Genomic DNA, 27,995 nt, shown 5'->3' on the forward strand with positions numbered 1-27,995 from the left:
ACATTTCAGCTGTTAGACAATCTGATAACTGAAGCAAACATAAGCCTTAAGCTACATCTGATTTTTTCAAAGAAAAAAAAAGGTTCTAGCACAGCTGCAGCTTTAGCTTTCTCTAGTTAAGAGTTCTCTTGCTCTATCTAGTGTTAGAATATATGTAAGTTTTCTTAAAACTAATACAGAGCAGGCTTAAGAGACACTGCTGTGTAAATTTGTTCCTCTGCTTGAAAAAGACATCTCCAAACACACTGAGCTGCCCTGAGCACTTGGCTGCTTTCTCAATGAGGTTCTATTTGGAAATAGTTTGACTTTCAGACCTCAGAATGGTGCAAAAGGGAAAGAATAGGTTTGCAAACTATAATCTGTTAAAATTTAGGTATAAGTCAGATGAAATTTGTGATAGTTAAAGGATTTAAAAGCACTAGGATAACATGAACATAGAAGATGTCATCAGTGTAAAAAACCACTGTTGTAAGAAGGTCTGAAAACACCTGAGATTCCAACCTGTGCCTCAGGATGGAGCCAACAGGGAGTGCCTGTGCCACACTGAAGCTCAGCTGCTCACATGGTACATTACCTGGAATTAATTTCTGCCCCAGCATTGAGAAGAATCTTGATGATATTAACATAGCCACCAGATGCAGCAAGGCTCAACGGCGTGTAATCAGACACATTCCTGTGTTCTTTATTTGCTCCCCGGGCCAACAGCAAATCAACAACCTGAAAAGACAGGACAAGCATTAACAGACATATTGTGGCCTTTGCTATTATCCAGGGAGTGAGAGGATGTTATAACAGACTTTCCAATGTGCTACCAGTTTCCTCTGTCAACAGACAAGATTCCATAGGAAAATCTCCACCCTCTTGTGCTTGACTTTTCCCTATCTCTGTCCAGCCCCCACAGCCCATGACCACAGCAGCTGAGCACTTGTCAGCCAGAAAGGTTGTTTTACCTAAATAAAACTGCAAGGCTTTAAAGTGAAGCTCTTCCTGGGAATCTGAAGTTAGCAAACAGCAGATCTACCCCACTCCCATAATGTCTCAGAGTGTTTGAGCATCTCTTTCAGAAAAACTCATCTCACAACTTGAAATTCAAATGACACTTGAGCCAAGTTTGGCCATCTGTATTATATGAACTTTCAAAAAAAAAAACCATGGTAAAAATTAGAGTGACTGATGTTAATGGAATGAGGATGAGGAAGGACTCCTCTAGCAGAAGTTGAGAAATAAAATGGCAGAAAATTCAACCATTTTGGTGATGTACTCCAGTGGCCCTCAATTTACTATTAACATAAGCTAGGTGATTGCCAAACAAGCCAGAAAAAAGACTCCTTGCTAAGCCAGAAACATAAGAGGTAGATTCTGGCATAAAGAAAAAAAATAAAGAGGAAGAACAGAAGACTTCAGTTGTTTAATACATAATGATACTATTACAGGCCATGCTGATCTTGCCTTTTTTATGAGAAGCACTTTTACTGTTAAAGATCTGCAATTCAAAAGTAAAATGGAAACTTTCCAGTTTTGTCCAACTATTTTAATCCTTATATTAATCTACTATAGAGCTCTTGGCCATCTCCATGCCATCTTCTAAGGTACTATGCACATGACTGAAATAGGAAGGGTTTCACAAATCTTATCTGGACAATAACACACACACAAATCTGACAGAACTCTGAAACATCCTTAAAAGATGGGTACAATGTGTCCTGCATTGCATCAGCACTTATCAGCCCTGTGCAGCATTATCACTAAAGCCATGTACTGCCCACACAAAATCCCAGTTTCTGTCCTTGTGTAACTGCACTGGCTGTTTCAGGTTTGACTACAGGGAAGATGGATAAGGGAAGTGCTCAGTGAATAAAGTTATTCAAGAAATATCTGCCTCCCTCACAGAAGTACCTACCATGTGAGGATACACTGACTGAAAGACCACAAATCATCACAAGTGACTGTGACCATTAACTAACAAAACTGGGATAGGCAAAGGAGAGAAGAAAAAAGTCTTAAATTTTTTCTTCCTTTCTTGGAAGAAGAAAAAGCCCCAAATTTGCTACACTGAAACAGGTGAAAAACCTTTCAGAAAAACAGCAAGAAGTATCAACAACAGAAGAAACCTAACACTGTACAAGAAGTCCCTATCTGAATGTAACAACCCTTGGAGGACGTGTCTGTACCTCCTGGCGTCCACCGGAGCAGGCCAAGGAGAGCGGAGTATCCTTCGTGCGCTCCGACTGCGCCTCTATATCCCCACCTTTGTCCAGAAGAATTTCCACAACACCAACATGTCCAGCAGTTGCAGCCAAAATCAAGGGTGTAAAACCTAGTGACATGAGATTGTATTAAAAAGCAACCTTGAGTATCTTAAAGGTATTATTAAGGAGCAGAAATGCACAAATGGGTTGATTCACAACGACTTCTATTGATCATATCTCTTCCTCAGACTGGGGGTTTCCTGCTGGATGCCACAGTCTCAGAGCCTTTCCCAACCCTCTTCTGACCTGCCTTGAGGCTTTGATTCCAGCCAAAGGCTGTTCAAAAGAAATTTAGACACTGCTTGCAGTGATCAGTCTGGATTAAGTTCTGACCAACTCCTCTCCTTGGAGAAGTCACAGCTTTCTGCATAATTACTGTTAAATTAAACTCCAACCAGTGACCACATCTGCCCTGCATGTGTTGCTGACTGCCAGTGGTCAATGTGAGCTCCACACAGGTGGTGTGGTGGTTTTGTTCTCTCAGCTCTAAGAGATGTGAGATTTTGCTGAACTCTGTTCCTGAAATCAATGAAACCCAACCTGACAACTGCCACCACTCAGCTCTGACAGCCAAGATGGGCTGATTGCCCCATCAGCTCCTCATCCAGCTTCCTGAGGTCATTTGTAGAGGGTGAGTTGTAAGGACAGAAGTGCCTCATATTTCACAAATCTGCTTAAGATCCCACTCAGGTGCAGACAAGCTCACTGCCTTTGTATGACCAATGTTACTACGTAAAGCGCAAGAATTCAGCTCATGTTTTGAAATTTGTTGTTTCATGCTCTAGTTGATGGTCAAATTGTGTTTTGGCTTTCACTCACCCTTCTTGTCTCTGTGTTCGATATTGGCACCACGGGCGATCAGCACCGACACGAGCTCCTCGTGCCCTCCCGCACACGCCAGGGTCAGCGCAGTGTCGTGATTGCTTTCAGTCTTCACGCACAGGAAAGAAACAGAAGCAGATATTCAGAAATAAAAAATAAAAAACACTTGACTATTTCTCCAACAGCACTAGATTTTTTTTTTTCCCAAGCCAATGCACTCCAAGCTTAGCTGGGTTACTCACATGTGCATCGATGTCCACCGATGGGTACATGGGCAGCACGGACTGCGGGGGCACATTGCTGCCTGCCTGCGGGCACGGCTCGGGCGTCGGGGACTCGGTAGTGTGCGAGGAGCTGGTGGAGCCACTGGGCACTCTGCTATTCACAGCTGAAAATGAACACCAGGTCATTAATCCACTCTTTGGAATGTCTCATTTTATATGAAAAATATTAAGTTCCATAAAACTGCAGCGGTCTAATATCAGAATAGTAACAAGGCAAGCAAATTGAATGTTCCTAAAAACAAAAAGCAGCTTTGTGGCAGTTAAACACTGTAAGCATCATCTCCAAACTGTGATAAGTTAGAAAATAATTTTATGAATTAGTCTGTATGCATTACAAGTGTGAATTATGAAGGTGATTAGTTACCCTTTTCTAATTGTAACCTTCACTGTTAAAAAGAGTTCAATCATATGCTTAGTTTAAGCAGGCAAATTATTTATCACTTACACACAAATCTAATGTTCAAAAATGTAGTCTTCTTCTGCAATCCCAAATTTTTTCACATAAAGGTTAGTGCACACTTAGCCTCCAGAGAAAGTTTGCAGAGCAAGATGACTGACAGCAACTCACACTATTAATTGTGTCTCAGAGTTAAACCAACCCAGGAAAGTGGAAGGGAAGCAGACAGGAGGGGGCAGTCAACAAAAATAAGAAAGCTGAAAACTGTCTGTGCTCCCTAAAATTTATTCTGATTGATGCACAGCCTGTAAAAGATGTCATCCTGAAGATCCAGCATTGCTCAGGGACACAAGGAATGCAACTTTATCTTCTTTTTTTTTAAACAACGATTTAAAAAATAATAATTGAGAATCAGATTTTTTTCACCTAGTTTTTAATCAACAAGCAGAGGATATCCACTGCAGGGCCAGAACTCCTGCCTGCTCTGTAACCTGATGAGAGTCCAAGTGGAGGCTGGATCCCTGTAATCAGCTGGGATTCCCTGCCAGGAAGGTGTAACACACCTACACAGACTCGGTGTGTGCTTTAGCTTCAGTAATCCCTGCTGATAGAGCAGCTGGATTTCACAAGTATTGTCACTGCTGGATTGCCAAATATCTCTATTGTGTAGCCTCATCAGCTGGAACACCTGGTGAGCTTTAGTTATTCCAAAACACACAGTACTTAGCAGCATTCCTGGAAGAAGCAACTAAAGGAAAACACTAACAGCTACAGGTAGGAAACAAGCAGCAGCAGCATTTTGCTTTTGTCCAAGTGCTAAGGGAAGATGAAGGATGAACTCAAACCTGTGTATGACCTAGAGAAAAAATTTTGCAAACCAGCTCAACCTTCCTCATTTCATTGACAGATTACACACCAGCAATTACTCACAGAAAAATGGTGCAGATGGAAAAGTCATAGCAAAAGCCCCAACATGACCATTAACACCACTAATGCAGCCTATAGAGCTGCCAGTGCCTGACAAAGGAAACACAGACTGAAGCACAGCAAGGTGGGTCACTTCCCCTGGGCCCTGGAAACATGGCAGAGGGCTCACTGAAATTTGGGGAAGTTCCATTTTCAGTTGTATTTTCTAAGCAAACACTGCTCCTTGCATAGGCAAACCCAGCATTAACATGTGATCACCATGTTTAGGCAATGAAGTACCAGATCTGAATTCCTGTTACAAACTCCATGAGCAAACCAGATTTGTAGTAAAAGTTTCAAATACAAAAGCTCACTATGGATTATCACTCACAGCAGCAAATGAGCATTAATTAATGCAGTATGATTGTTTTCTTGCTCAATGCACTGAAATAACTGGATTTCTACAGATTACTCCTACCAAAATACCATATCAGCCTGTTAAGGATTTATGTTAAATCAAGCTGGTCTTTCCTCATGGAAGACACTGGCTCAATTTTTTCAGCTCTTGCAACTACAGATACACATAAAACCCCATGCATGTGCTGTGCATGCAGAGCAGGGTGTGCAGAGGGACTCCACTGGAGCCAATTTAAGGGTTTTAAAGTAATATATTCAGTGTTGCTGTCACAGGTTCCACAAATTCTCTGTATTTCACAACCATGACTGAAAATATCGAAGTATTTCTTGCATACTTTAGATTTTCATCTTGTGTTTGAAGCATATGAGTGTGCACTACACACTTCATGTGCACAGTAATAACATTAAACATGAGAGAGAACACCAAAGGCAGTAGAAATGAAGATAAACCCTGCACTGATACCTTAAAATATGGTTTAAAATAAAATCTAACACATCTTCCTACAACACCCACCAATTAATCACCCCCTGTAAAACTACTGAGCTTCCAAAATGGCAGATTTTTCAAAATGCTATTTTTTATTTCCTCAGTGTGGACCCAAGCTGGACCCATAGAGCAGCAGCATGATTTGTGCTCTGTGCAGCAAAAAAAGCCTGAGAACTTCTGCCTCCAGTTTCATGGGGCTGATTTATCCCAGCTCTAGTTACACAGCAAAATACAGATTTTAAACTTGAAAATGACCTTGCAGCAATGGTTCCACCATGGCATTAACAGGGAATGTCTGCTTAGCAGTGAAAGCAGCACTGACACTGCTTGCCCTCGACTCCAGGGATATAGCAATTTTGTGACAGAGGTTTTAGACATGTCCAGAGACTTCAATATTCAAAAGATTTCCTTATAGAAAAAAACCTACCCTACACATGACAAAATCCAGGTTTCCCATGCCCTACAAAGGGTTTGCAATGTTCCAAAGGTCTGTGTTTGTATGAGCTGGAAGCTGAATGCTGGTCTTTAAAGACATGGATGACTATTTTCAAAGTTATGAAAAAATATCTAAGGAAACATGAATAAAACAAAAGAAAGCAAGAACTTGGTCTTTTATCCAAATACAACTCTGGAGCATTGACAGTACCTGGAGCAAACAGCTCTGGATGAGATTTCAGCTGTAGGCTGAAACTGTGGCTACCCAACTGCTGTCATGACATGAGCACTGGCATACAGAAATACTGGAATTAGATTTCAGTTCCTCTTTCCTCAAAGGAATTGGGATTTTCAGGACAGAGAGAATCATCCCCTTTCTAGCCTGAGCAGTCTTTCTGCCTGTCCAGGCAGCTACTGCAGAGGCTTTGGCATGTTGGTGATTGCAGCTCCTCTCATGGCTCACCATTCATTCCTCACTCCAGATTGTCCCAATAACCAGTTTTACTCCAAACACCAATCCTCAGCACAGTAACTCAGATGTCACCTCCTAAATCCTTACCTTAAAATACCATAATTCTGGATCATCAACTACAACCAGAATGTCAGAAGCAAACAACAAAGATTCTCAGAACACAGCTGAAATTTCAGTTTGGAAACATCAGCTCACAGGACGAGAGTGGGACAGAAAAGCACACACAGTCTCTTGACTAAAAATACCAGCTAAGCAAAACAAAGAGAAACAAAAATATTCCAACTAGACACAAACTCCAGCAACACAGAAATTTCCTCATCTTTAATAACCTAAACCAGCAAACAACCTCAATTCAGATACTGCAACTAAGAAATTTGCAATTAAAAATGCAGAAGGTGAACTGAAATGAAACTCCAAATATGCAAGACAAGAGGCTTCAAGAAACCAGATAGATACTGAGTAAGGAAAATTATATCTGTGCTCCAAATTAATTTATTGGTTTCCCACTCTAAACTGCACCAAGTCTGTCTCTTTTGTAAACCTGGTTAAAATTTTGACTGTAATAAGTCACATCTTTAATCTACTATTAGGTGCAAGATTTTTGCAGCAGCACATCAAAATAAACTCCATTATAAACAAAACATTCTGGAGTTTATTTACTCACACAACCCAATGTGTGGGAAAGAGCTGCTTCATTTTTAGGTTTTAGCTGACTTTCCAAAAGGTACTTGGTTACTCCTGTGTAGTTTTACAGAAGAGGGGATGTGTGCCATGACTCACTGACACTTTGCACCTTGACATCCACCACCTAAACACCTCACAACTGACACATCCTGCCAGCACAATGTAAGAGAAATACTCCATTTATGTTTGTTGTCACTGTTAAGTTGGTCGGCAAAATACAAATTTTTTGCTTCATAGAAATTGAAATTCTCCCTTACGAATGGTCCCAGCTGAGACTTGGAAAGATTTGCCTCCCACATCACAGAATCCCAGAATGGTTTGGGTTGGAAGGAACTTTAAAGCTCATCTCATTCCACCCCCTGCCATGGTCAGGGACACCTCCAAGCCCCATCCAACCTGGCCTTGGACACTGCCAGGGATCCAGGGGCAGCCACAGCTGCTCTGGGCAACCTCAGGGCCTCATCACCCTCACAGGGAAGAATTTCTTCCCAATATGCCATCTATCCCTGCCTCTGGCAGTGGGAAGCCATTCCCCCTTGTCCTGTCTCTCCAGACCCTTATTCCAAGTCCCTCTCCTGGAGCCCCTTTAGGCACTGGAAGGAGTCTGAGGTCTCCTGTGAGCCTTCCCCAGGTGAGAACCCCCAGCTCTCCCAGCCTGGTCCAGAGCAGAGGGGCTCAGCCCTTGGAGCATCTCCATGGCCTCCTCTGGATATCAGCACTGCTAAGAGCAACAGTAAAAGGTATTTCAGGGCAGAGGGAAAAACCATTTCTGTTCTTCTGAAGCAGGCCTCACCTAAACTGAAATACTCAGAAGGAACATAAATGCTCATACCTCTTCTAAACCCAGAGTCACTCACTGACATCACTGCAGCTCCAGCAGTGGGATCAAGGGGAGCCCTCAATGACACCCTGAGTGGGGACACAAGCTCCCTAAAACCCAGGCACAAGCCCCTGAACCATTTTACCTGGCATCTGTAGTGGGCATGTAAAAACTGATCTTGTAACAGCTTTTATTGCTCAAAAATTCTTTATAAAATTAAGGACTAGAGGGTTTGTCAGAAAAATGTATTTTACATATGGATCAAAGAGTTCAGAGAATGAGTAGATAAATTTCCCATTTGTTTTTACATGGCTGTAAATCTGATATATAGTAGGATTATAATTTACATGGAGATCACTTTTACACAGTCTGGATGTACAAAGTGAGAAAGATATCTATCTTCTGACAATTTTTTTGGAAGGAAGTGAAAGAGACTAATGAATTTCAGAAGAAAATATACTTCAATAAAGCAATCAATATATTTTTGCAGAAGCCTCTGGAACTCAATAACTAAAGACTCCTCAAGTTGCATTTCTGTAAATGTCATTTCTAATGCAGAAGATGGTGCTATTTGTAGTGATTTTTGAAATAAGTAAATCTCATGTCTTAGCAAAAAATGTCTTTAACTACTTAGCAAAACCAGTAGCTGTTTTCAGAAAGCAAACCAATGTCTATTCAACTTTTTATAATTATTTTTAAGCTACAGTTTTTCTGGCTGCTTGCAATCTTTTTTCCTGCAGCACAGTTCTCACACTCAGCTGGACTGCAGCACTTTTCCCAGTGGGGACACTGAGTTTGTGGCTGCAGAATGAGCTGCTGACCACGAGAGGGTACAGACTCCATGGCCTTGTGCCAGACACGTTCAACTCTCAGCAACAACTCCAAAGATTAATCCCTTGTTGATTGTGTTTTGTGTTAGCCATTCAAATTTTCCTCATTATACACTCCAGTATTAAAATTTTGAGTAATAAAAATTGAGAATGTTTTAATGTTGGCTAGGTATTCTAAAGAGCACCAGAGAGCAGGGAGGGAGGCTCACTATGCCAGAAGAGGAGGAACTAAAACTGATGCTGTATAAAACAACTGGAATTACAGTGAGGAGAGGACAGGAGCTGGTACAACCACCCCACTGCTCCACCAACTCTGGGCAAAGTCACAAGTACTCTTGACTTGCATGAGCTTGATGCAATTACCATTCCAAAGGCTCCCAGGAATGGCTGGCCAAAGATCTCCCTGCACACTTCTACAGCCTTGACATCAGAGGACATGGCAGTGACTACAAAGGGGCAGGGGGACACAGACAGGAAAATAATGGGCAAGGGTACAGGCACAAGGTACAAAGAAAAGTTGAGAAACACTGAATTATTAAAAAAAAACTACAGACCAAACAACACTGGCTATATCCTACATACCTCCAGCAGCAAACCTCAATCCTAGTCAAGTCCAGGAAATGAAGTGACCCAAAGTGATCCCTGTTTCTGCACAAGGGCACTCACACAGCCCGATGTGTGGGCATTCCCATTCCTCTTCACACCGTGCCAACACGTGGAAGGATGTTGGGGTTTTTGTTTTTCATCCAGCTAACAGGACACGTTTTTGCCATGTGGAACATCTAACCAGCAGATATTCCTGTACAACACCCAGGGTTTAGCAGGGATTCTGCAAACACAAGCCATCACAGAACGGAGGGGTTGTGCGTGGGTTCCAGGCTGTGTCCCTTAAGCTCCAGCAGCAAGGACAGGGACACGTTTGTCCATAAAAGTGACAACAATTTGGCTCTTTCTAGAGATGGCTACCACATTGAAGAAAGTCACTGATAAGCCTGCACAGAAAATTCTACAGAAGATATAATTCTGTCATGCTTTTGGGTTTCCTAATGGGCACTACTAATTACTCATGATGAGGCTTTTTAAAGAAGCACAGAAAAAGATGAGGCCAAAGGGGCTAAAACAGGTGTCCAGTACAGGAAGTTTTGCACTTGGGAAAAAAAGATATTTAAAAGTATCATGTTAGAATTGGAAGTCACTGTTAGGATTAATAGCACTAATCAGGAACTTTATTCTTAAGCAAGTATTCCCAAACTGGAAAACCCCAAGACGTATTTGGAGGGAAGGAGAGAGAGGGAAACTGAGCACACAAATTAATGCAAAAATAGGTATATTGCTTAACCCACCTGCTATTAGGTCATCAAGAGTGTCGGTAAGCGTCTGTGCTGGAGTGGCAACCATTAATCCGTCTGGTTCTTGAACTAAGAGCCCCTGCCCAGCAATCTGCTGCTGCTGTCCTACATTCTGCTGATTCCCTAATGCTTTCTGAAGTTCAAGAGACTCTGTCCCATTATAACCTAAGTTACCAGAAAAATTACATTGCGGTGCTGGCAAAGGCTGGATAGGGACAAACTCTATTTGTTCAGCAGGTGGTGGAGACTGGTGTTGCTCATCATCTTTAGACAAGATTGTGTCAACCTGAGGTAACCCTGAAAAGTTATCCTCTGGCAGACCCTTATCAGCTTCCACTTCTGGGAAGACCCCTGTAAGTGAGCACTGCTGCTGCAGGGCAGGTGGTGTGTCTGTCTGACCTTTGGTCTCCAAATATTCTTTGGTAAACTGCTGTTGGGTTTTCATCTGCAACTGCCTTTCCACCTTCTGCAGCTCCTTCAATATTTTCTTCTTCTTCTGTACTTGTTCTTCTCTGTTCTTTTTAAGTTCTTCAATCTTATCTTTATTTAAAGGTTCACCTTGAATTAATTCCAATGATTTAAGTTGTGCTTTTTCAATAGCACTAATTCTCTGTCCAAGTTCATTCAGCTTGCCTTCAGTCTCTTCTACTATGCATTCCAAAGGCTGGTATGGGTGAAAAGGTGGCAGTAGGTCCTTATCTGCTACCTGCAGGGAACTTGACTTCTGCTTGGATGCACCTAAGCACATGAAAAATGTTTGAAAAAATGCCATGCTGAAGATACCCCAAACCTCCCCTCTCACCCACCAAAAATAATAATAATAAAAAAATAAAATAAAAAAAAATCTTTACAACTAACACTGCACATCTGTCAAAGCACAGAAAGGTAAAGCCTACACTCCATGTTAAGACAAGAAAGGACAAAGCAGATAGATGGAATTTTCAATATTGATCCTCACATGATCCCTTCGAGCACAGCTACTTTAATCTTACAAGGAACCTTGACAATTTCTGACATAGGTGACAATGCACTTGGGAAGGGGAATCAGCCAGAACAGCAAGGCAGTCTACATGATCTACTGAGTTCCCAAAGTTCTTCTGTGTGTGCAGAGCTTAAAGTAAGAGTATTTTCCAGAGGCTGACTTCCAACAGCAAGGTTAGGAGCAGAAAGACTCTATGGTAGAGAGCAGACTAACCTGACAGTAAGATGATACTTTGAATTAGGATTTCTCCAAACATTGTAGCATTCACCTTCACATTACAAGCAGAACCTGTCACTGCAAACTTAGTGCTTTCAAGTGGAATGTGAAGTTTTAGCGCCTTTTAAAAAATGCTGGGACCAAACTAACAACATGCTCACTTCCCCTTCCATTAACAAATGAACAATTCTGTTCATTATAAAGACTTTAAAAATCACCTTCACCAAGGCCCACCAAACCTGGGCAGCCCTGCCCCAATTACTGACTGCCCTCAAGCAACCCATGGCTGCTTTCCCAAAAGCCACATCTGGGAAACTCTAGTCACATCTTACTGAAAGGAATCTATTAAATGCTGAAATTTTAATTATTACATCAGTGTCAGAACTTCAATTACAAATGTGAAAGGTTTTACTCTGATTAAATAATTTTCTGCACAAATACTCATTTGCTTTACCCAAACACTGATATATAGAGCCTTCAAAAAAAAAAAAAAAAAGGAAAGAAGACTTGAAGTTTTACAAAGCAGACTCACATAATTAATCATTAAAAGGGGAACTAAAATGATGTACAGTTTGAGCCATGGTTTAATAAAGTTACCTAAACATTACACAGCTAAGTGAAAGTCTGGATGCAAGAACTAAGCTATGGATCAGTCACCAACCCTGGAAGGATTAAGTTTCCTGAAACACAGATTTATTTCTCTCTGGGCCATCCTTCACCAATACACTAATTCACAAATAACTTCACTTTGCATTGCTGTCAAAACAAGAGTCACATACACCTCAATTTTGAAATGAATCTTTTTTGGAGGAACTAACTATAAACCAAACAAACGTGAGATTTTTCTCTTATAAAGAGAAAGAACAAATATGAAAATAGAATTGGACCAACTCTGTACTGCACACCTTCAGCAGACTCCTGGGAGAGCAAACCATATCTAATTACATGAAAAATAACAAGAATCTTACTAATCCCAGGGAACAGCCCAGCATCCCACAGCCCCTGGGGCACCCTTCAGGATGCCCCTTGTGCAGCTCCATACTCTGTGCAGCTCAGCAGGTCCAGCTGAACACCTCTCCCCACCACTGGTACTTTGTCTCTGAACCAGGACCGAGTCCCCAGCCAATTTCTCAGCAGACAATAAGGAATTTGGTGGAAATTCAGCAATCCCTGGCTCTGGGCTGGCTGGTGACTCTTTAGCTCCAGCCTGCTCTAATCCGTGGCCTCTTTGGCTTTGCCATGCACTCAGGGTTATCCTTTAATTTTAACAAGTGTAATTAACAGGTTTGTGAGACCACTCTTGAGAAATACATTTGCACTCATCAGAAATCTCTGCAAGGCCTGTCTATATCCCTGTTTTGAAAGGAAGCTGTGCTGCATTGCTATAGTAACCAAAGTGCAAATGAACCCTGCCTTCAGCTGAGGTGGGAACCCTCTGTCCTGCTCTGCTCACTGTCACCCCTAAGGGTCCTGTGTTTATCATTCCCATCCTCACACAAGGCATTCCCACAGCCCAGCAGCTCTGGACACCTCCTATCACTCCAGGTAAGAAAAGCTGCAGTTCAAAGAACCTCCCAAATAATGAAGTATCAATGTTGTCCCTCTCAATCAAGTCTGAGCTGGGGAGAAAACAAACCTGTCATGGGAAAGCTTTTCTAGGAGCACAAGAGGAAGGAAAGAGCAGAAGCACAAACCCCACCTGGAGAGCTGGGCTGGGCAGCCAGGGCTGGGCTCACACAGCAGCTCCAACCAGGAATCATCACACAAAGGTGGGGCAGTTTCTGAGGACTGGTGTTAGGAGACCAGCTGGGCTCTCAAGTTCCAGAAAAGGTCTAGAAATTTACATTAATCAGCTGCTAATTAGATAGCAGGGCCACTTTTCAGGTTCCAGATCACCCTTTCCATGCCAGAAAACATTTGCAAGCTGTAACTGGAACTATTGGAAGAGGATGAGGGGTAGGAAGAAAGATCTGCTAAACCTGACATGCTCACCACAAGAGTCAGGTCAAAGCAGAGGTGGAGAAGCTACACTGTTGGTAGCTTGGAATATGCAAATATTGGATGTACTAAAAAGTAGCATTTCCTGGTTTATCCAAATCTCCTCTATATTACAAAATCCTGAAAAATACTGTGTCCATTTTAGTACATAATTATGAACACTTCTGAAATACATAAATTCAGTAAGACTTAAGAATTCAATCACAGGCCAGATCATAATCATGTCAACCTTTAAAAAAATGTATTTTGTACATTTATCTTTTAGGGGCAGCATCAGTCATCTACACAATCAACCTACTACCAAAATTACACCTAGCAACATTAAGCTGTCAATCTGGCCTCTAAAGCCACTATTTCCATCACTTTTAGAAGACTTGTTTAATATGAAAGGAAGTTATTTATACTGAAGATGACTGAAACCCAGATGTTGCTACACAGATACCACCTGCCATCCAGTACCATGGTTACAGGAAAAAAATTGCTCAGCAAGCCCAGAGTGGTCCTGGGCACGCTAGGAAAGCCACAGAGGAAAGGAGGGACTGATTCCCCAATTATTTTGTGAACAATATCACAAATTGCTCTTTTATTTGCATTTCCATATTCCCACAGGTTCTGGTTCCTACCCTGTCCAACACAGCCTTCACCACAATTCCTGCAGAGATCTTCAGCCAGGTTTGTGACCACCATTTAGGACTCAGGGTAAGACCTACTCTGCCAAACACAGCTTCCCATCCACTCCTCTGATCCCCACTTCTCCCCAGGAAATGGCAGCTGTTTCCTATGGCAATTTCCTGTGGTTCTCCCATACAATTAAGATCATCTCCCACAGAGCTGAGTTGCAACAGCCCCCTCACCCCAAGAGCCTCTTGCAGGCATCATTCCTGGTCTCCTGAACAGAGAGGACACCATGACCAGGTTTGAATGCTTCTGGCTGCAAATAACATTAAAGTCCCTAAACACTGTGAGCAAGAACCTGCAAAAGTACCCTTCAGTTCTGTAGTCCTCAGGTGGCTTTCTCAAGCAACTGAACCCTTCTAATCTGAATTTGCTTAGAACACATTCAGTATTTACACAGTTGCTGCCAGCAAACAAGTCTGACACTGTATTTCCTCATGAGTGGTTGTGATTCTCAAGGAAGTTGCTCTTCTAGCTGTGATTTATAATCCACAGGATGTCAGTTCTCCCAGGAAAGAACTAATTTATATGCCTTTCAGTTGTATTAGACTTTATATTTTATTAGACAAAATTGTTATTCTCGAAATTCTAATTTTATTAGACTAAATTTGTTAACAGCTCCTTAATTTCTATTGTCATTACCAAATGAAAAAAAAAAAGCAGATCGAAATCCAAACATTAAAAATATTTTTTCCAGCATAAAAAAAATGACAGTAAGAAAAAATTCAGTTGTGTGATACACATTTGTACACTCAAATTCATCTTCTCTGCTGGAGACCCTGTAATATAAATCTGTATGAATCACCATGTCATTTGTGTGCTCTGTAACAGAATTGCTTGTCTGTTGTTCTTGCACTTGAGGTTTCTTTTTGTAAATTTGATTTCACTCAGAAGTTGAGAGTTCAATTTGCAGCCTGCAATTAGAACCCACCAGCCTCATCAACATGAATAAAATGAACTCAATATTGAGTTTTCATGAAAATTCTGAGTTTAACTATTATTTCTATCAAAAAGAAACTCATCTTTAAGGACTTGGAGAAACCATCAGTTGCTCCACACACACACAAATGCAAAGTACAATATTACATAATCTTACTAATTTGGAAAAATAAAAAGCCTGCATTTCCCAAGAAAATTCATCTGCTACATGGTTTTTCATACATACTGAATTCTTCTTTATAAAGAAGATGTTAATTGGTAGAAGGCTGAATGATGAGTTTGAGTATGCTCACAATATCCCTCCTGGAACCATGGAGTAATTTTGCCAGTCTTTATCCCTCCTGCAGCTGTTTCTATGGAAAATTGCAGGGAATGGGTGCAATGCTATCCAACAGGCAATGGCTGCACAGTGAAACCAAGCCAAGCTGAACTCAATTTTCAGCCATTCAAAAATTTGAGTTACTCTCTAATCTTGAGTCTTCTTCCCAAGTTTCCTCTGGTGGATTCATGGTATGTAACTGGAAAATTGCTAAGATGTAATTGAATTAGTTGGTGGCAAGCAGGTGACTGAAGCTTCAAAGGAGCAGAATTTCACAAACCACTGTGAAAAGATTGTTACACATTTGTGCTCCTGGGGACCTACACCTGTCTGGGTGTCAAATCACCTGCCTGCACTGCTGAGGATTGGCAGAAAAAAGGATTTCAGTCTACAAAGAATTAGTAAAGTTCAGAAGTCAGGAGGCATGGATGGTGAAATCTCCCTTGGGAACTCATCCCAGATACCTGGGCTAGCTGCTGACCCAGGCAGGAAGTTTCCAGGAGGAAATGGCAAGAATTGATCAGATGATGTTGAAGCACATTAAACAATGAACAGACAGCTGGGACTGTGCAGTAGAAAAATCTGGTAAAAATCAGAATGTAAAAGCTGGAAAAGCAGGAATATCAATTTGCCTTATTAATGTTTTCACCTCCATGAAAGTCATATAACTTCCTAGTTTTACTGTTAACCTGGCCTCTATTTTTATTAAATCACACATTGCATGAGATCTCTGCTGAGATATATAACTCAGTATTATAGAAGTCAGATATGAGATTAAAAATAAAAAAATTATTGAATTTGTATCTATTGAAGTTACATAGAGTTTGTTTTGCTTCCCCTTCTCCACACCATATGATTTTTAGATTTAGCATGGGGATCCAGGAAATACCATATATTGAATATCTAGCTGAGAAAGCTTAGAGATTCCAAAAGTACCACTCAACCTTAGGGGAACTCTGGTCTCCTTCACAAGGATCAAAGGCAAATGTGGGCAGCTTTCACCTGAATAAGTCTATTTGGGCTTGTGTAATTCTAAAAAAACCCGGTACCCCCAATGAGAACCACTGCAATCTACTGCCCACTTAAAAATGACACTAGAAATGTCTAATGACAGCATGTTGACAGGTTTTAAGTGCTTACTTTAGGCCAATTAGTTTATTTATAAGCACAATTCCAAAGAATGAAGTAAAACAAATCTAGAGAAAAAATTACTGAAAACCTGATACTTCCTTCTCCAAAACTGCTTTGAACTTTGACACATTTATAAACAGCTGATGTTAGTAAAAATATTTTGACTAAGAAAACAACCCTGCTGCTTTGCACAGGCTCCCTGAGCACCCCTTGCTGTCCCAGCCTGTTTGATGATATCTAGAGCATGCTCTGTGTTCCAGCCCTGCACAATGCACAGGGCTCTGCAGGATCCATTCACAAAGTAGAGGGGATTATCAACAGCTGGTTTCCTGAAGAAATCCAGCAGCATTCCCTTGGATGTTCCCTGGGCTGGGCTCCAGCCCCTCTCCCAGGGAAGCAGGTGCAGAGCCCTGCACTGGACACACCCCTGGGCCTGTGGACACAGCACACTTGGCTTTTGTACCCAAAAAGCTCCTGGTGCTGTGCTGCTGCACCACAGCTGCTGCTGAGCAATCCTGCCCCTCTTCAGCAAGGGCAGAACCCACCAAGGAAGGGATCTCCTGCCTCTCCCCAGGGAAGCAGAAGGAACTGAACTGGGATTTCTTTTACATGGACAAAACAGACACGTGCTAAATGGAGTGCACTAAGAACAATCCCTCCTAAGCAAGTAGGAGCTGAGGTCTGGTCAATCCCATAACTAATTCTGCTCCTTTTTTCACCTGATTTTTCTTCTTTCCAAGTTATCATTTTGGTGTGTCACCTTTATCTAAGCCTCTCCAGATCCACTGTTGCCTCTGAAATGTTTCTCTTTTCAGTTGCTAAACACTGATATAAAATCCTTTGCCAAAGTAATTATTCAAATGGTAATGTTTCCATGTGCCTTCATGCTTTACTGAAGAATAATAATAAAATTCAAAATTAGACCATAAATTCCTCTTGAAAATCTCATGTCATATCTGAATTGTGGAACACATAAATGTGCTCAATTTTTACATCTGACTTGCCAAGAACTCTTCAGAAAACAAAGTGACACTATTGCATTTCTTGCAAAACTCACACAGGTCCATAAAAAAATCTTACAGTGCTAAGGTTAAGGAGGCAAGGTACTGCTCTCCTGCCTCCCAGTAGCTCTCAGTTTATACAAAAACTCAGGGGCTACTTCTGATTGAAGGCAAGTAATTGTTCTGCCCCAGATAAACCATTTTGTTATGCAAGAACTTGACTGCTCTGCCACCTTGGAAATAACAAACACCTCAACTCACCCCCTCTTTTGCCCCTCCCTCCCAAGAAGTTCAGTGATGAAGGTCTGGTGAATTAAAGCCATGTGTGTGTAACAAGTCACAAATGGCAGTTCAGCACAGCACACTGACTCTGCACTGCAATGAGCACACAGTGTTTAGCACAAAAATACCATTTCCCCCCTGAAGATCTGAGAGACACAAGAGCTTTGCAGTTTTTGGAATGCTTCATCAGCCTGATGACACGTTTGGGATTGCTGCATCTCCTACAACACAGCACCGATGAGTTTTGCTGACATGCATGAAGCATGTCCTGAACCCCTGTGAACAATGAGATCTCCCTGTGCCAGCCCCAGCATCACAGTACTGTAAAAAACACACCTAGGGATGTGCTGACTTTGGCAATAAGGTGTTTGTAATGAGAGCAGTTTCTAAACTACAGTCAACTATTTGCTTTTCATAATTGGATTAAATAAAGCGAAACTTTCAGCTTTTAAGTTAAGTCTTCTGACTCAGCATTAACTAATCCCTTACTGATTCCCATGCACCACAAAATGTGCTCCCAGAACACTCCCATTCCACAGAGCTAACAGGCATTGACCTGGAAGGGCACACATGCTGGTATACAGGTTTTTGGTGGGTGATTTGAACCAGAAGTTGTATATTCTTTTCATTTGTTTGGTATTCGTTTTTCTGAAATCCAAAATACCACGTGTTGCACATCCTAGGAAATGAGACACCAAGTGCATCTGAGAGGTCACACACATGGCAAATGCATGGAGAGGGGCACAGCTGCACGTTCAGACACCAGCAGGTACATAATGTTTTTCTCTCTTTATTTGTGCCCCCAAGGGGTTTCTGTTTGTTTGTTTACTCTGGAATTGCTCGGTGCTTCCTCAAACAAAGGATTTCAGCAGATTTAGCTAACAGAGCTTTGGACACTGTAATATTAAGATCCCCATCCAAAACTGTAGATCATTAGGAGCTGCTGTTTGTTACTTTGCACTTGAGAATCTGCTTCTCTTTCTGAGCTGATTTAGCAGATAGGAAGATTTCGTTACAGAATCCACAGCTGGAAACAAACTCCCTAATTGCAATTTAATAACTACAAGGAGTTTTAACCAATCAGTTTGACCACGTTCAAAGCAAAAACTCTGATGTTAGGATTACTCACAAGAGAACTATTACTAACACAACAAAAACTCTCCTGTAAGTAGATCTGCACTGGTATTTATGGTGCCAACATGTTTGCATTGCTACTGATGGAACAGAAAAGAGTTGGTGAATCAAGTTCATGGATAATAGCTGAAACTATTCTAGAAGACCAATGTACAATATTCAAAAGTGAACACCACACCTGGAGCACATTGGCTTTTTTATCTGTCTGCACTAGGGCAGTTAGCACAAGCATTTTCTTCCACAAAAAATTGGATAAGTATAATTCTAATAAATTAGAATAAGCACAATAAGGTTAGAACAACCAGTGTTGCTATACTGTAGAATGCAAGAAAATAAGGAAAAAACTATGAACTACATAAAACAGGTTTAAGTTATACTTCATTAGAGGTGTTCAAGAACCGATGGAATGGACTACACTATGCATAAGCCCTAATAAAATGATCCCCAGTCTATCAATTTCCAAACCACATATATTCTCTGAGTGGCTACATACTGACCTTTCACCACTCCCAAGAGAGGTGGGGAGTTCTCTTGAGGGGTCCTGTCAGGCTCCTGGGGAGGTACAACCATGGCGAGCGTATGCACCGGGACACGGGGAACCTTCAAACAAAGGCACAGACACACTCAGCTACAAACTCCTGCCAGAGCAGCTCTTCAAGTGTTAATACACAGGCTCAGAGCTACAGCATACTCCTGCTCACTCTTCCCAAACTGTGCATTCTATACTTCTTAGTATGGCCTGAGCTTGTTTTTGTACTGGGGACAGCATGTCAAAGTTAACTGTGCTACTCTGTGCAGGATCCCAGGCTGTGTTGGCTGGAAAACTGTTAATTCCTTTAGGCTTTTAATCAGCTAACTCCCCTGGAGCTGCCTCTTCAGACTGCAGAATTATGAATTTACACAATATATTTTCTTTTATGCAACAAATAGAATCATTAATACCATGTGAGGGGTACTACCACAAGGTTTTAGCACTCTTCAACCAAAATACCGAGCAAATGCAGGAAAGAAACAACATCCTTTTGAAATCCTGGGTTTGGGACTATCCTGTCCAGGAGCAGAAAAGGGAACAAAGCTTATGTGTTCTTCAGGTCTCTGCAAGTAGCACCAACCAACTCTCTCACTCTCTATGATTCTCATGTGAGCAGGGTTTTTAAAATTTCTTCCACTGTCTACATTCATTTTGAAATTAATTATTATGCAAGTGTTTCTTCCCAACACTGATGGCGCTGTTTAAAAAAGACTCCTTGTGCCTTACCTGAGACTGATCCTGAGATGGAGGTGTGAGCTGGGACAAGTCTGCTGCAGGAACTGACAGAACATTGTTTGGGTAATCCAGCAGGTAAGAAACAACATTTGTGTGTCCTCCCTTGGCAGCTTCAATGAGCATTGTTGAGCCATCCTGGAGTGAGATTTTGGAAACAAAAAGCCAGAAGATGAGTTTTGCTCCCCAGTGTAGCATCCCCATATAATAATTCTATGACTTAAATTTACTACTTGATAAATCAGCCAGGTGGCTCTTTCAGGGAGAGCTGCCAGTGAATACCTTGAGCCGATGAGTAGGATCTGCCCCGTGAGCCAGGAGAAGCTCAACCACGGCCAGGTGACCTCCAGCACAGGCCAGGGACACCACTGTGTGATCATTGTTGGCTGTAGCCCTGTTCACATTGGCACCTAGTAAGAGAAGAGCTTAGAATTAAAGACAAAGAAATTCTTTCTAAAAGAAAGTATCAACAAGTACAGTATTCTGTGGAACAGAGACGAACTTTACTCTTGTAATCCAATTACTTCCTACACACTTCTAGGGAAAGAGCACAAGGGATTTTGACTAACTGATTGGCTTCCACACATCCTCCTCCTCACCTTGTAAAGACAAGGCAGTTGCAACAGCAACAGTGGGCTTGTAAGTGTTAAGTGAGGGAACACATGGTGTAAGAAGCACAATTCCAAATGTTCTCTCTGAGCAGCATCACTATGTGGTGCAGTTGCTACTGTTTCAGACAGTACTTGATGTGCTTTTCTGAAGGAGGAAGTCCTTTCTTTATGAAACTGAAAATATCTGCTGTACTTCAACTCTAATCTATATAACAGAGTAAGAAGAGTAGCTAGCAAAATATTTTGTAATTCATTCTATCATGAACTACATGAAATTCAAAAAACCCTTAGGGAGTTGACAAATGCTCACATACATATAACCAGAATAATTTTAAATATGGATCACAAACATGTGGCATTATAAAGTGGCATTTAAAGTTTTTAATTAGTTATGTAAACTAGCATTTACCTTTGCTAATAAGGAATTGCACGGTGCACAAGTGACCAGCTCGTGCAGCCTTCATCAGTGGGGTTCTCCCACCTTCAGATTCGTGCTCCTAGAGAAGAAATAAAAGATGTATAAATGGGAAAAACTGTACCCTTGTTTCAGCTTCTGAAGTGTCTTGTGATGGGACCAGAATTACCCATCTGAGTAGAAGATCTCTCTCACAAGCAGCCTGTAATAAATGTAAACTGGCTGGTGTCAATTTTCATGTTACCTCAAATCCTAAATCACACTGATAACAAGGATTAGGACCACATCCATACTGCTATCACACCACAAAGCTTCCATACTTACAACCCCCTTTTTATTTTAGTGCTCAAATGTGTAACATACATGAGAAGAGGAAGACCTTGCTTCCTGCTCAGAAAGGGTGGAAGATTTTACACAAATGTCACCTAACATTAATAATCACAAACTGCAGTGCCACAGTTCAGAGAGCTGCCAGACCTCAAAACTGCAATAATGCCCTGAGTGCACACAACATTTATAAAACATACTGAAGAGGATCAGAAATAAAAATGAGACAAATCACTGCAGCTCACAAGAAGACTCTAAGAGGATTGGAGAATAAAGCAGAAAGCTGAGAAGAGGATGATACAAACCAACAAAAAGGGAATGAGCATCAAGAACTATTTTCTAATTTAAAAAGTCTGAATACTGCAAAGATGTGGTTGAATGCAACTGTATTAGAGCAGCTACAGAACTAGACAATGTGCCTGCTATGTAGACATGATCAATACCACAAAGAATGCTGAGCAATGATATCAACCCTCCCAAAGAACAAGGGGAGAGAACATAATCTTCCTGGGAGTGTTTGTATGTGCTCTCTATATTCAATATTATCCTATTTAAATAACATTCAGTCTGATCAATAATAGGAATGTGTGGTTTTTAATCAGATATCTGTGAATCCAAGCTCTAAATTCACTCTTTACTTTAATTGCATATATACCTGATAGTGAAAGTTAACATTTAGTACTGACAGTGGGTGACACGGCTACTTACAAATACAACCTGACAAGAAGAGATGTGACAGAACAACACAATTTCTTCCTTCATAGTTTCTGTATTCCTGAAAACTCTGCATATGTCCTTTGACATATGGCTTGCTCTAGTTGCAAACTGCATGTTAAGTTAGTTTTCTGTTCGTACACTTGAAGAAGAAACTTCTTGACTGGATCTTCTGTTGGAGACTGGCCCCCAGTCCAAGCCCATCCTTCACTCTAAGAGGTTCCATTGCCCCTCTCCTGCTCCTGCTCTGCTCCTCACCCTTCACAAGAGCTCTGTGTTACTGCCCACCACTGCTTTAACACATGGCTCAATCCCACTTAGAGCTCTGATTTCTTTGCTCACTCAGGAGTAAAACACACAAGCACACACAGGCACAGCAAACCTTACAGACTTACTATGAAGTAATTAAAAAAAAAAAAATTACTGGATACTCCTCGCAGGGCAATGACTGCTTAGATGTCAATAAATACCTGCTTCTGGACTGTCTGCATGGCAGAAACATTTCCAGGACATGTAAAGGTAATTATGTTAACATGTGGCCCTATGATTGTAAGAATTAATGGTGTGCCCTTAAGTCCTGATGCTTACTCTGGTATTTGGCATAGTTTTTCCTTCCTCAGCCACTGCCAAGAGATCCTAAAAAGCCAGAAGCTGCTGTGTGCCTGAAGCACAGCAAACCCCTGGTTCCACCAGCACATCACTCCCAAAGCAGCTGTGGGTGCAAAGAACTCCTGACCACCACTCTGCTCTGAGCAGGACCTGGACACTGCTGCTGAACTATCTCACACCCAATTCGAAATCCTTACTGATGCAAAGATGGCAAAATGCAAAATTTATTTTAGGTCACCTTAGCTATACTCAAGGTAGTGAAAAGCATCCTGTATTGCACTGAGATGTAGCAGATAACTGGCAGTTAGGAATAATTATTTGCAACATTCTGCCTTCCTAACAGACTTCACTGTTGGAAGTCTCAAACACGGACGCCAGGAGGCTTCCTCATTGAAATGCAATGCAGGGATCCTGCCCAGTTTAACCAACTGTCACTTCCTCAAGCAGGCAGAACTTGATCCTCAGCTACTACACACTTCCAATCCTTGCAGCACCAAGCACACCATCAGTCCAGCCAAACCAAACCATTTGGGTGCCCACCTGCTGTAGATCTTCAAAACTTCTGGCATTCTGATGGTATTTTTCACATTGGAAGACAGAAACGCATGTTTTATTTTAAGATTAAATTCATTCTGACTTCAGCACTCTCTATAGCCCTAATAATGGCTATCAAACAGCATCAACTCAAGCTTTAAGGGAAGACATCTAGGACAAGCCAAAATAAGAGGCTGAGACAGTGCAGTGCCTTTGTCTCCTCACATCCTTTTTTACCTAGATAATCATAAATTTCAAAGATTCTATCTATGGATATATCTCTAGATCTATCTCTTTTTCAGCTGCATTAGATAATCAAAATCAGGACAGGGAAAATGAAAGTTGTCCCAAAGCATCCTCATTTACCTTTACAATGTGTTTTTTTCTTTAATTTATATGAAGTGCACACCGATGTTTATTTTGTAATATCTAAACCCAGTAAATTGTCTCCAAACACAATCCCCTTGCCCCTCTGCACTGTAGGGCTCATCACAGCAACCCCTCTTGTCACTGCTGCAGCCCTGAGGAATGTGGGAATTAGTACAAACAGGAAGATTAAGAAAGGAGAACACCTCTGCCACATCTGGAAAGCCATTCTCTAAACCCCTGGGTAATGTGTCCTCCTGCTAATTCTGCTGGGATAGAAAGAACACCTGAGGAGAATTTTCTGTGGCTTTGGGTAACAGATAGGAAGGGAGGGGAGAGTGAGAGTGTTACCCAAACCAGGCAGGAGTTTACACTGTCTGCACCTTTTCCACTGGGACTCAAGGAGATGAGATTCCAGTCAGCAAGAATTATTTCCTTTCTAGACAAATCAATACTTCCAAGAGCAGAGCAGAGTCATCAGGAGCATCTTATGACAATGATTGGTATTTTTTTAGTTCTTCCTTTTGAGTTCTGTGGCTTAGGCAATTCCAAGATCAGCTACATAGGGGCTTTCCCCACATACAATTCTTCTTGGTTCACAAATATTCATGGTTATATTGATCACTAGGATATTTTTTTGACTTTTTTCTCAATGTCACATGTTATTTAAATGTTCAATAAGAAAATCTGTATTTTCAAAGTAAAGCTCCAACTTTTCAGTTCTTAAACAAGTCTCCCTCATCCATGACAACAGTGAATATTTAACAGAAATCTAAATATTATTCTGAACAAAATGATTTAGAGAAAGATTTTGTTGCAAAAAGTTACAGTCCCTACACCGCTGATTTTCAAAACTGAACTCATTCCAGCAGTCACCAACCTACTTGTCCCAAATAACCTTCCTGAAAACTCAACTAGGCCTCTAGTTTAAAGTGAAATGGAAGAACCTAGAGGAGATTTAAGAGACAACCTATCAATGAGATAACCTGCTGCATTTGGGAAGGTTGGGATATTGTTTTTTAAAAGCAGTTTTAGAAGACCCAATAGGAGTGAAAATACAGAACAAGAACAAGCCCCATCTAGTCTGCACAGGGAGTCTCTAAATCTTTGAAGAGACTGATGCCTTATCCTTAGCACGCATCCTGAGGCTGCAGCTTACAAACACCAAAGGCCAACCTCCCCTGATGCCTGCCCAGCTCTATGCCCTCCAAAATTATCTTCTTAAAGTCCCCCTGCTTGTCCTGCAGAAGGAGAAAGAAGAACTCATGGTTCTTGCCCTACAAACAAAGGTTCCTGGTCATGAAGACCTGGAACATGAACTTAAACTGGATGAGATGCACCAGCTGAAAACTGGTTTGTTGGCATGAGGCAGGCAAGAACAATGGTAAGACCAAGCAAGCAATGAAGCTCTCATGAGTTCACACTCCTACCATGAGCCATTCAGATCCACAAAGAGAGCACAAAGGTCAGACACAGCATCTTTGTTACAGACAAGATGGATTTTTGTTCACTACTGGCAAAACAAAGAATTTCATTGTACTTTGCACCCCCCAGAGAGTGCAATAGCCAGAAAGTGTTGACTACAAAAACGAGCTTCACTTGTCCTACCATGCTTTATCTACACAAGACTAAGGGCCAAGTCTAAAAAAGCCAGAAATCCCTGACCTTCCCCTGATGGTTCAAAAACCAGTAGGGAAAAACATAACAGCACCTCAGATTCCTCACTGTAACAGCAACACAGCAACCTCCAGAGTTGTGAATTCAAATTCCAGAAGACTGGCTGCTTTTGTAGATGTTTAAATGGTGTCTCATACTCAATGCATAAACCCACAGTCTGTCACACACATCAAGGAAAGGGAGTTTTTAATTGAGGAGCCACAGTAGTGTGAGGGATGCTATCACCTGAAGGCAAAACAATGATCCCTGCCATGACAGAAAGATGTCTGCAAAAGCATTGTGTCATAGGAGAAGAATTAAGAGGTAGTCTGGCATGCTGGGGTTTTTTTTACAATTAGAATTATGTAGATACCAGGCAGTCAGTTTTAGTCTTCCAAGCAAAGCAAAATGTGGAATCTTAACAAGTACTGAAGAGGTTTGGGGAGACCCTGACAGTGTAAAATGAGAAAATACAGGGATGAGCTGTCCTCATGGGTTCTCTTCCATCTCTTCATTTCTGCATAAAAGCTCCCATAAATCTTGTAGGAGAAAGGTAAATTCCATCACTAGACCAACTCTTATGTAGCACAGCTGCAAGGGGGTCCAGGTTAAATTGGGTTAAAAAAATCCCAATTTAAAACTCTTTTCTGTATTTTCCAGCTGAGAAAAGCTGAGATGATCTCACTGTCCAAAAAAGAGCAGAGCTGCCTTCAAAAGGACCCCAGAATCTCCTTTAATCCAGGTGTGATTCTACATCAAGAGGGAACAGGCATTCAGAATGGTCCTTTTAGTTATTAAAAGGTAAGCAGCTTAAAAGCAGGATATCACCTCATTAAATATCACCAATGCTCATTGTGAGATTTACAGTCCCTAACCTGGTTCCTGTGGGAACATTTATGTACCTCCCACATCTTACCTTACACAATCCTTGAGATGAAGGTAACTGCTGGGAAAGACACAAAGAAGAAATAGGAAAGAAAAAAAAATCTTCTAGGAAAAATTATCCTTTCACCTTTGACATTAGACAATCCTTGCCACACTGGTAAATAGATGTTTTACTGAAATGCTGGATATTTTTTCCTGAAGTTACTAAACCATATTTCTGCTTCCAACAAATGCTTTTATCAATCTGTATTTCAGAGTTCCAATCTCCAAACCTTTACTCACATAGATCACAAAATCTAAACTAGCTGTTCTGTCCCCATAGAAGTTGCAAACAAGTAAAATTACATTTGATCCAGTGGTAGCAGCTCAAGCTGAGAGCCTGGAAGTCCCTGCTCCTGGAGGGGATGGGGGAACTAGAATGTAACTGTGGCACAGATGGGATCACAGGCTGAAGGCTTCAGATGTGCCTCAGATTCAGTCACTCATACATTTGGCAAAAGCAAGCTGATTTCAAAATGCATACATTAACAAGAAAAGGTGCAGGCCTGCCAGCTAGTTTTGCTACAGATTTTGACAGGCTAACTCTGTAAGGACATGGAAAAGATCCTTTGAAGAAGGGCATCAGAAAAGCACAGAAGAATTGTTAACATGCCAGACTTCATGAACAATTAGTCACAAGGAGAAAAATCCATCAAATTGAGATAAATCCATAGAGGATTGAGCAGTTCTCCAGCAGACAGATGAGCACTCTAACACTGCTCATTTCTAGCACTACTTGTCACTGCAGAGCTTTAAGGAAAAATTAACCACTAACTGAAGAAAGTTCATCCCAGCCATCATTTTTTAAAATTCTCCTGGTGTTTATAAAGCCACATTGCTTAATGAATGTGACAGAGCTCTCCAGATCTCCACTGGTTCCTGAACTGAATGACATATTTGATATCTAGGCCAGAGGATCAGTCCCAGAGAAGCATCAGCTCCTGTCTCCAGTCACCAGAACAATACCTGTTTGTGCTGAGACATGGTGGTAATGGTCACCCCCAATTCACACAAAACTCTATGGGGACTAGAATCACTTTTCATAAAACAATCACAGAATGATCTGGGTTGAACAGAACTTTCCAAGACCATCCCATCCAATATCCCTGCTAAAATCCCATAACCCCCCCCAAAAATATGATTTTCCTCCCTGATAAGAATAAGTTAAGCAGAACATTACTGACATTACTGCAGAAGAACTAATAAGCCCTTAAAAAAAAGTAAAGTCTCAAAGAAAACTGTAAATATTATTCCAAATTACAGCATTAGTTTATTTACATTTCTAAATAAAACCCGAAAAACTTCATTAATAACTGAAATTTAAGTAACTTCATTAGAATGCTGATTTATCAGGTTCAATGGGAAATTTTCCTGGCTTTCTTAGTTTTTTTAGAAGGAACAAAAATTTCAGAATATTCAAACAAAACCCCAACCTACCCTCCAAGCAAAATAAAACACAGAGCAGTGAGTACGTAGAGGGGGGGAAAAAAGGAGAGTAATCCTCCTAGGCAACCAAATAACAATTTTCCCAGCTTGAGCCTTGTTTTACATAAGGCTCCTAAACACTTTTGGAAGAGTAAAGTATCAATTATTTTAACTAATTATAAGTCAAATGTTTTATCCCTGTAGCTGGTGAAGAGGCAGTTTTGGGTCTCCCAACAACTTAGTTTACATTACAGAACATAAACATGGGGAAAGCAATGTGCTAAACCCAAGAGTTAGAAGAAAGAAAAGAGATCAGATTAT

At 41.2% G+C, this 27,995-nt stretch overlaps 1 protein-coding gene across 11 annotated transcripts in view; it reads right to left on the reverse strand.

The window, feature by feature from the left end:
• Nucleotides 1-27,995, reverse strand: part of ANKHD1 (ankyrin repeat and KH domain containing 1) — a 100,403-nt gene that overhangs the window by 25,703 nt on the left and 46,705 nt on the right. For 10 of the 11 annotated variants that reach the window (XM_071443045.1, XM_071443043.1, XM_071443048.1 and 7 more), the window contains exons 11-19: nt 21,114-21,201; nt 20,376-20,503; nt 20,088-20,231; nt 19,327-19,429; nt 10,147-10,890; nt 3,314-3,459; nt 3,069-3,180; nt 2,172-2,317; nt 575-717 (exon numbers count right to left, since the gene is read on the reverse strand). In XM_071443045.1, the coding sequence (XP_071299146.1) occupies nt 575-717; nt 2,172-2,317; nt 3,069-3,180; nt 3,314-3,459; nt 10,147-10,890; nt 19,327-19,429; nt 20,088-20,231; nt 20,376-20,503; nt 21,114-21,201 (1,754 nt within the window). The remainder of the gene's footprint in view (nt 1-574; nt 718-2,171; nt 2,318-3,068; nt 3,181-3,313; nt 3,460-10,146; nt 10,891-19,326; nt 19,430-20,087; nt 20,232-20,375; nt 20,504-21,113; nt 21,202-27,995) is intronic. The other variant, XM_071443051.1, reaches the window with a different exon arrangement.

The sequence above is a fragment of the Agelaius tricolor genome, unplaced genomic scaffold (assembly GCF_023055355.1).
Source record: "Agelaius tricolor isolate 1412-34295 unplaced genomic scaffold, bAgeTri1.0.p SCAF_18, whole genome shotgun sequence".
Classification (NCBI taxonomy): domain Eukaryota; kingdom Metazoa; phylum Chordata; class Aves; order Passeriformes; family Icteridae; genus Agelaius; species Agelaius tricolor.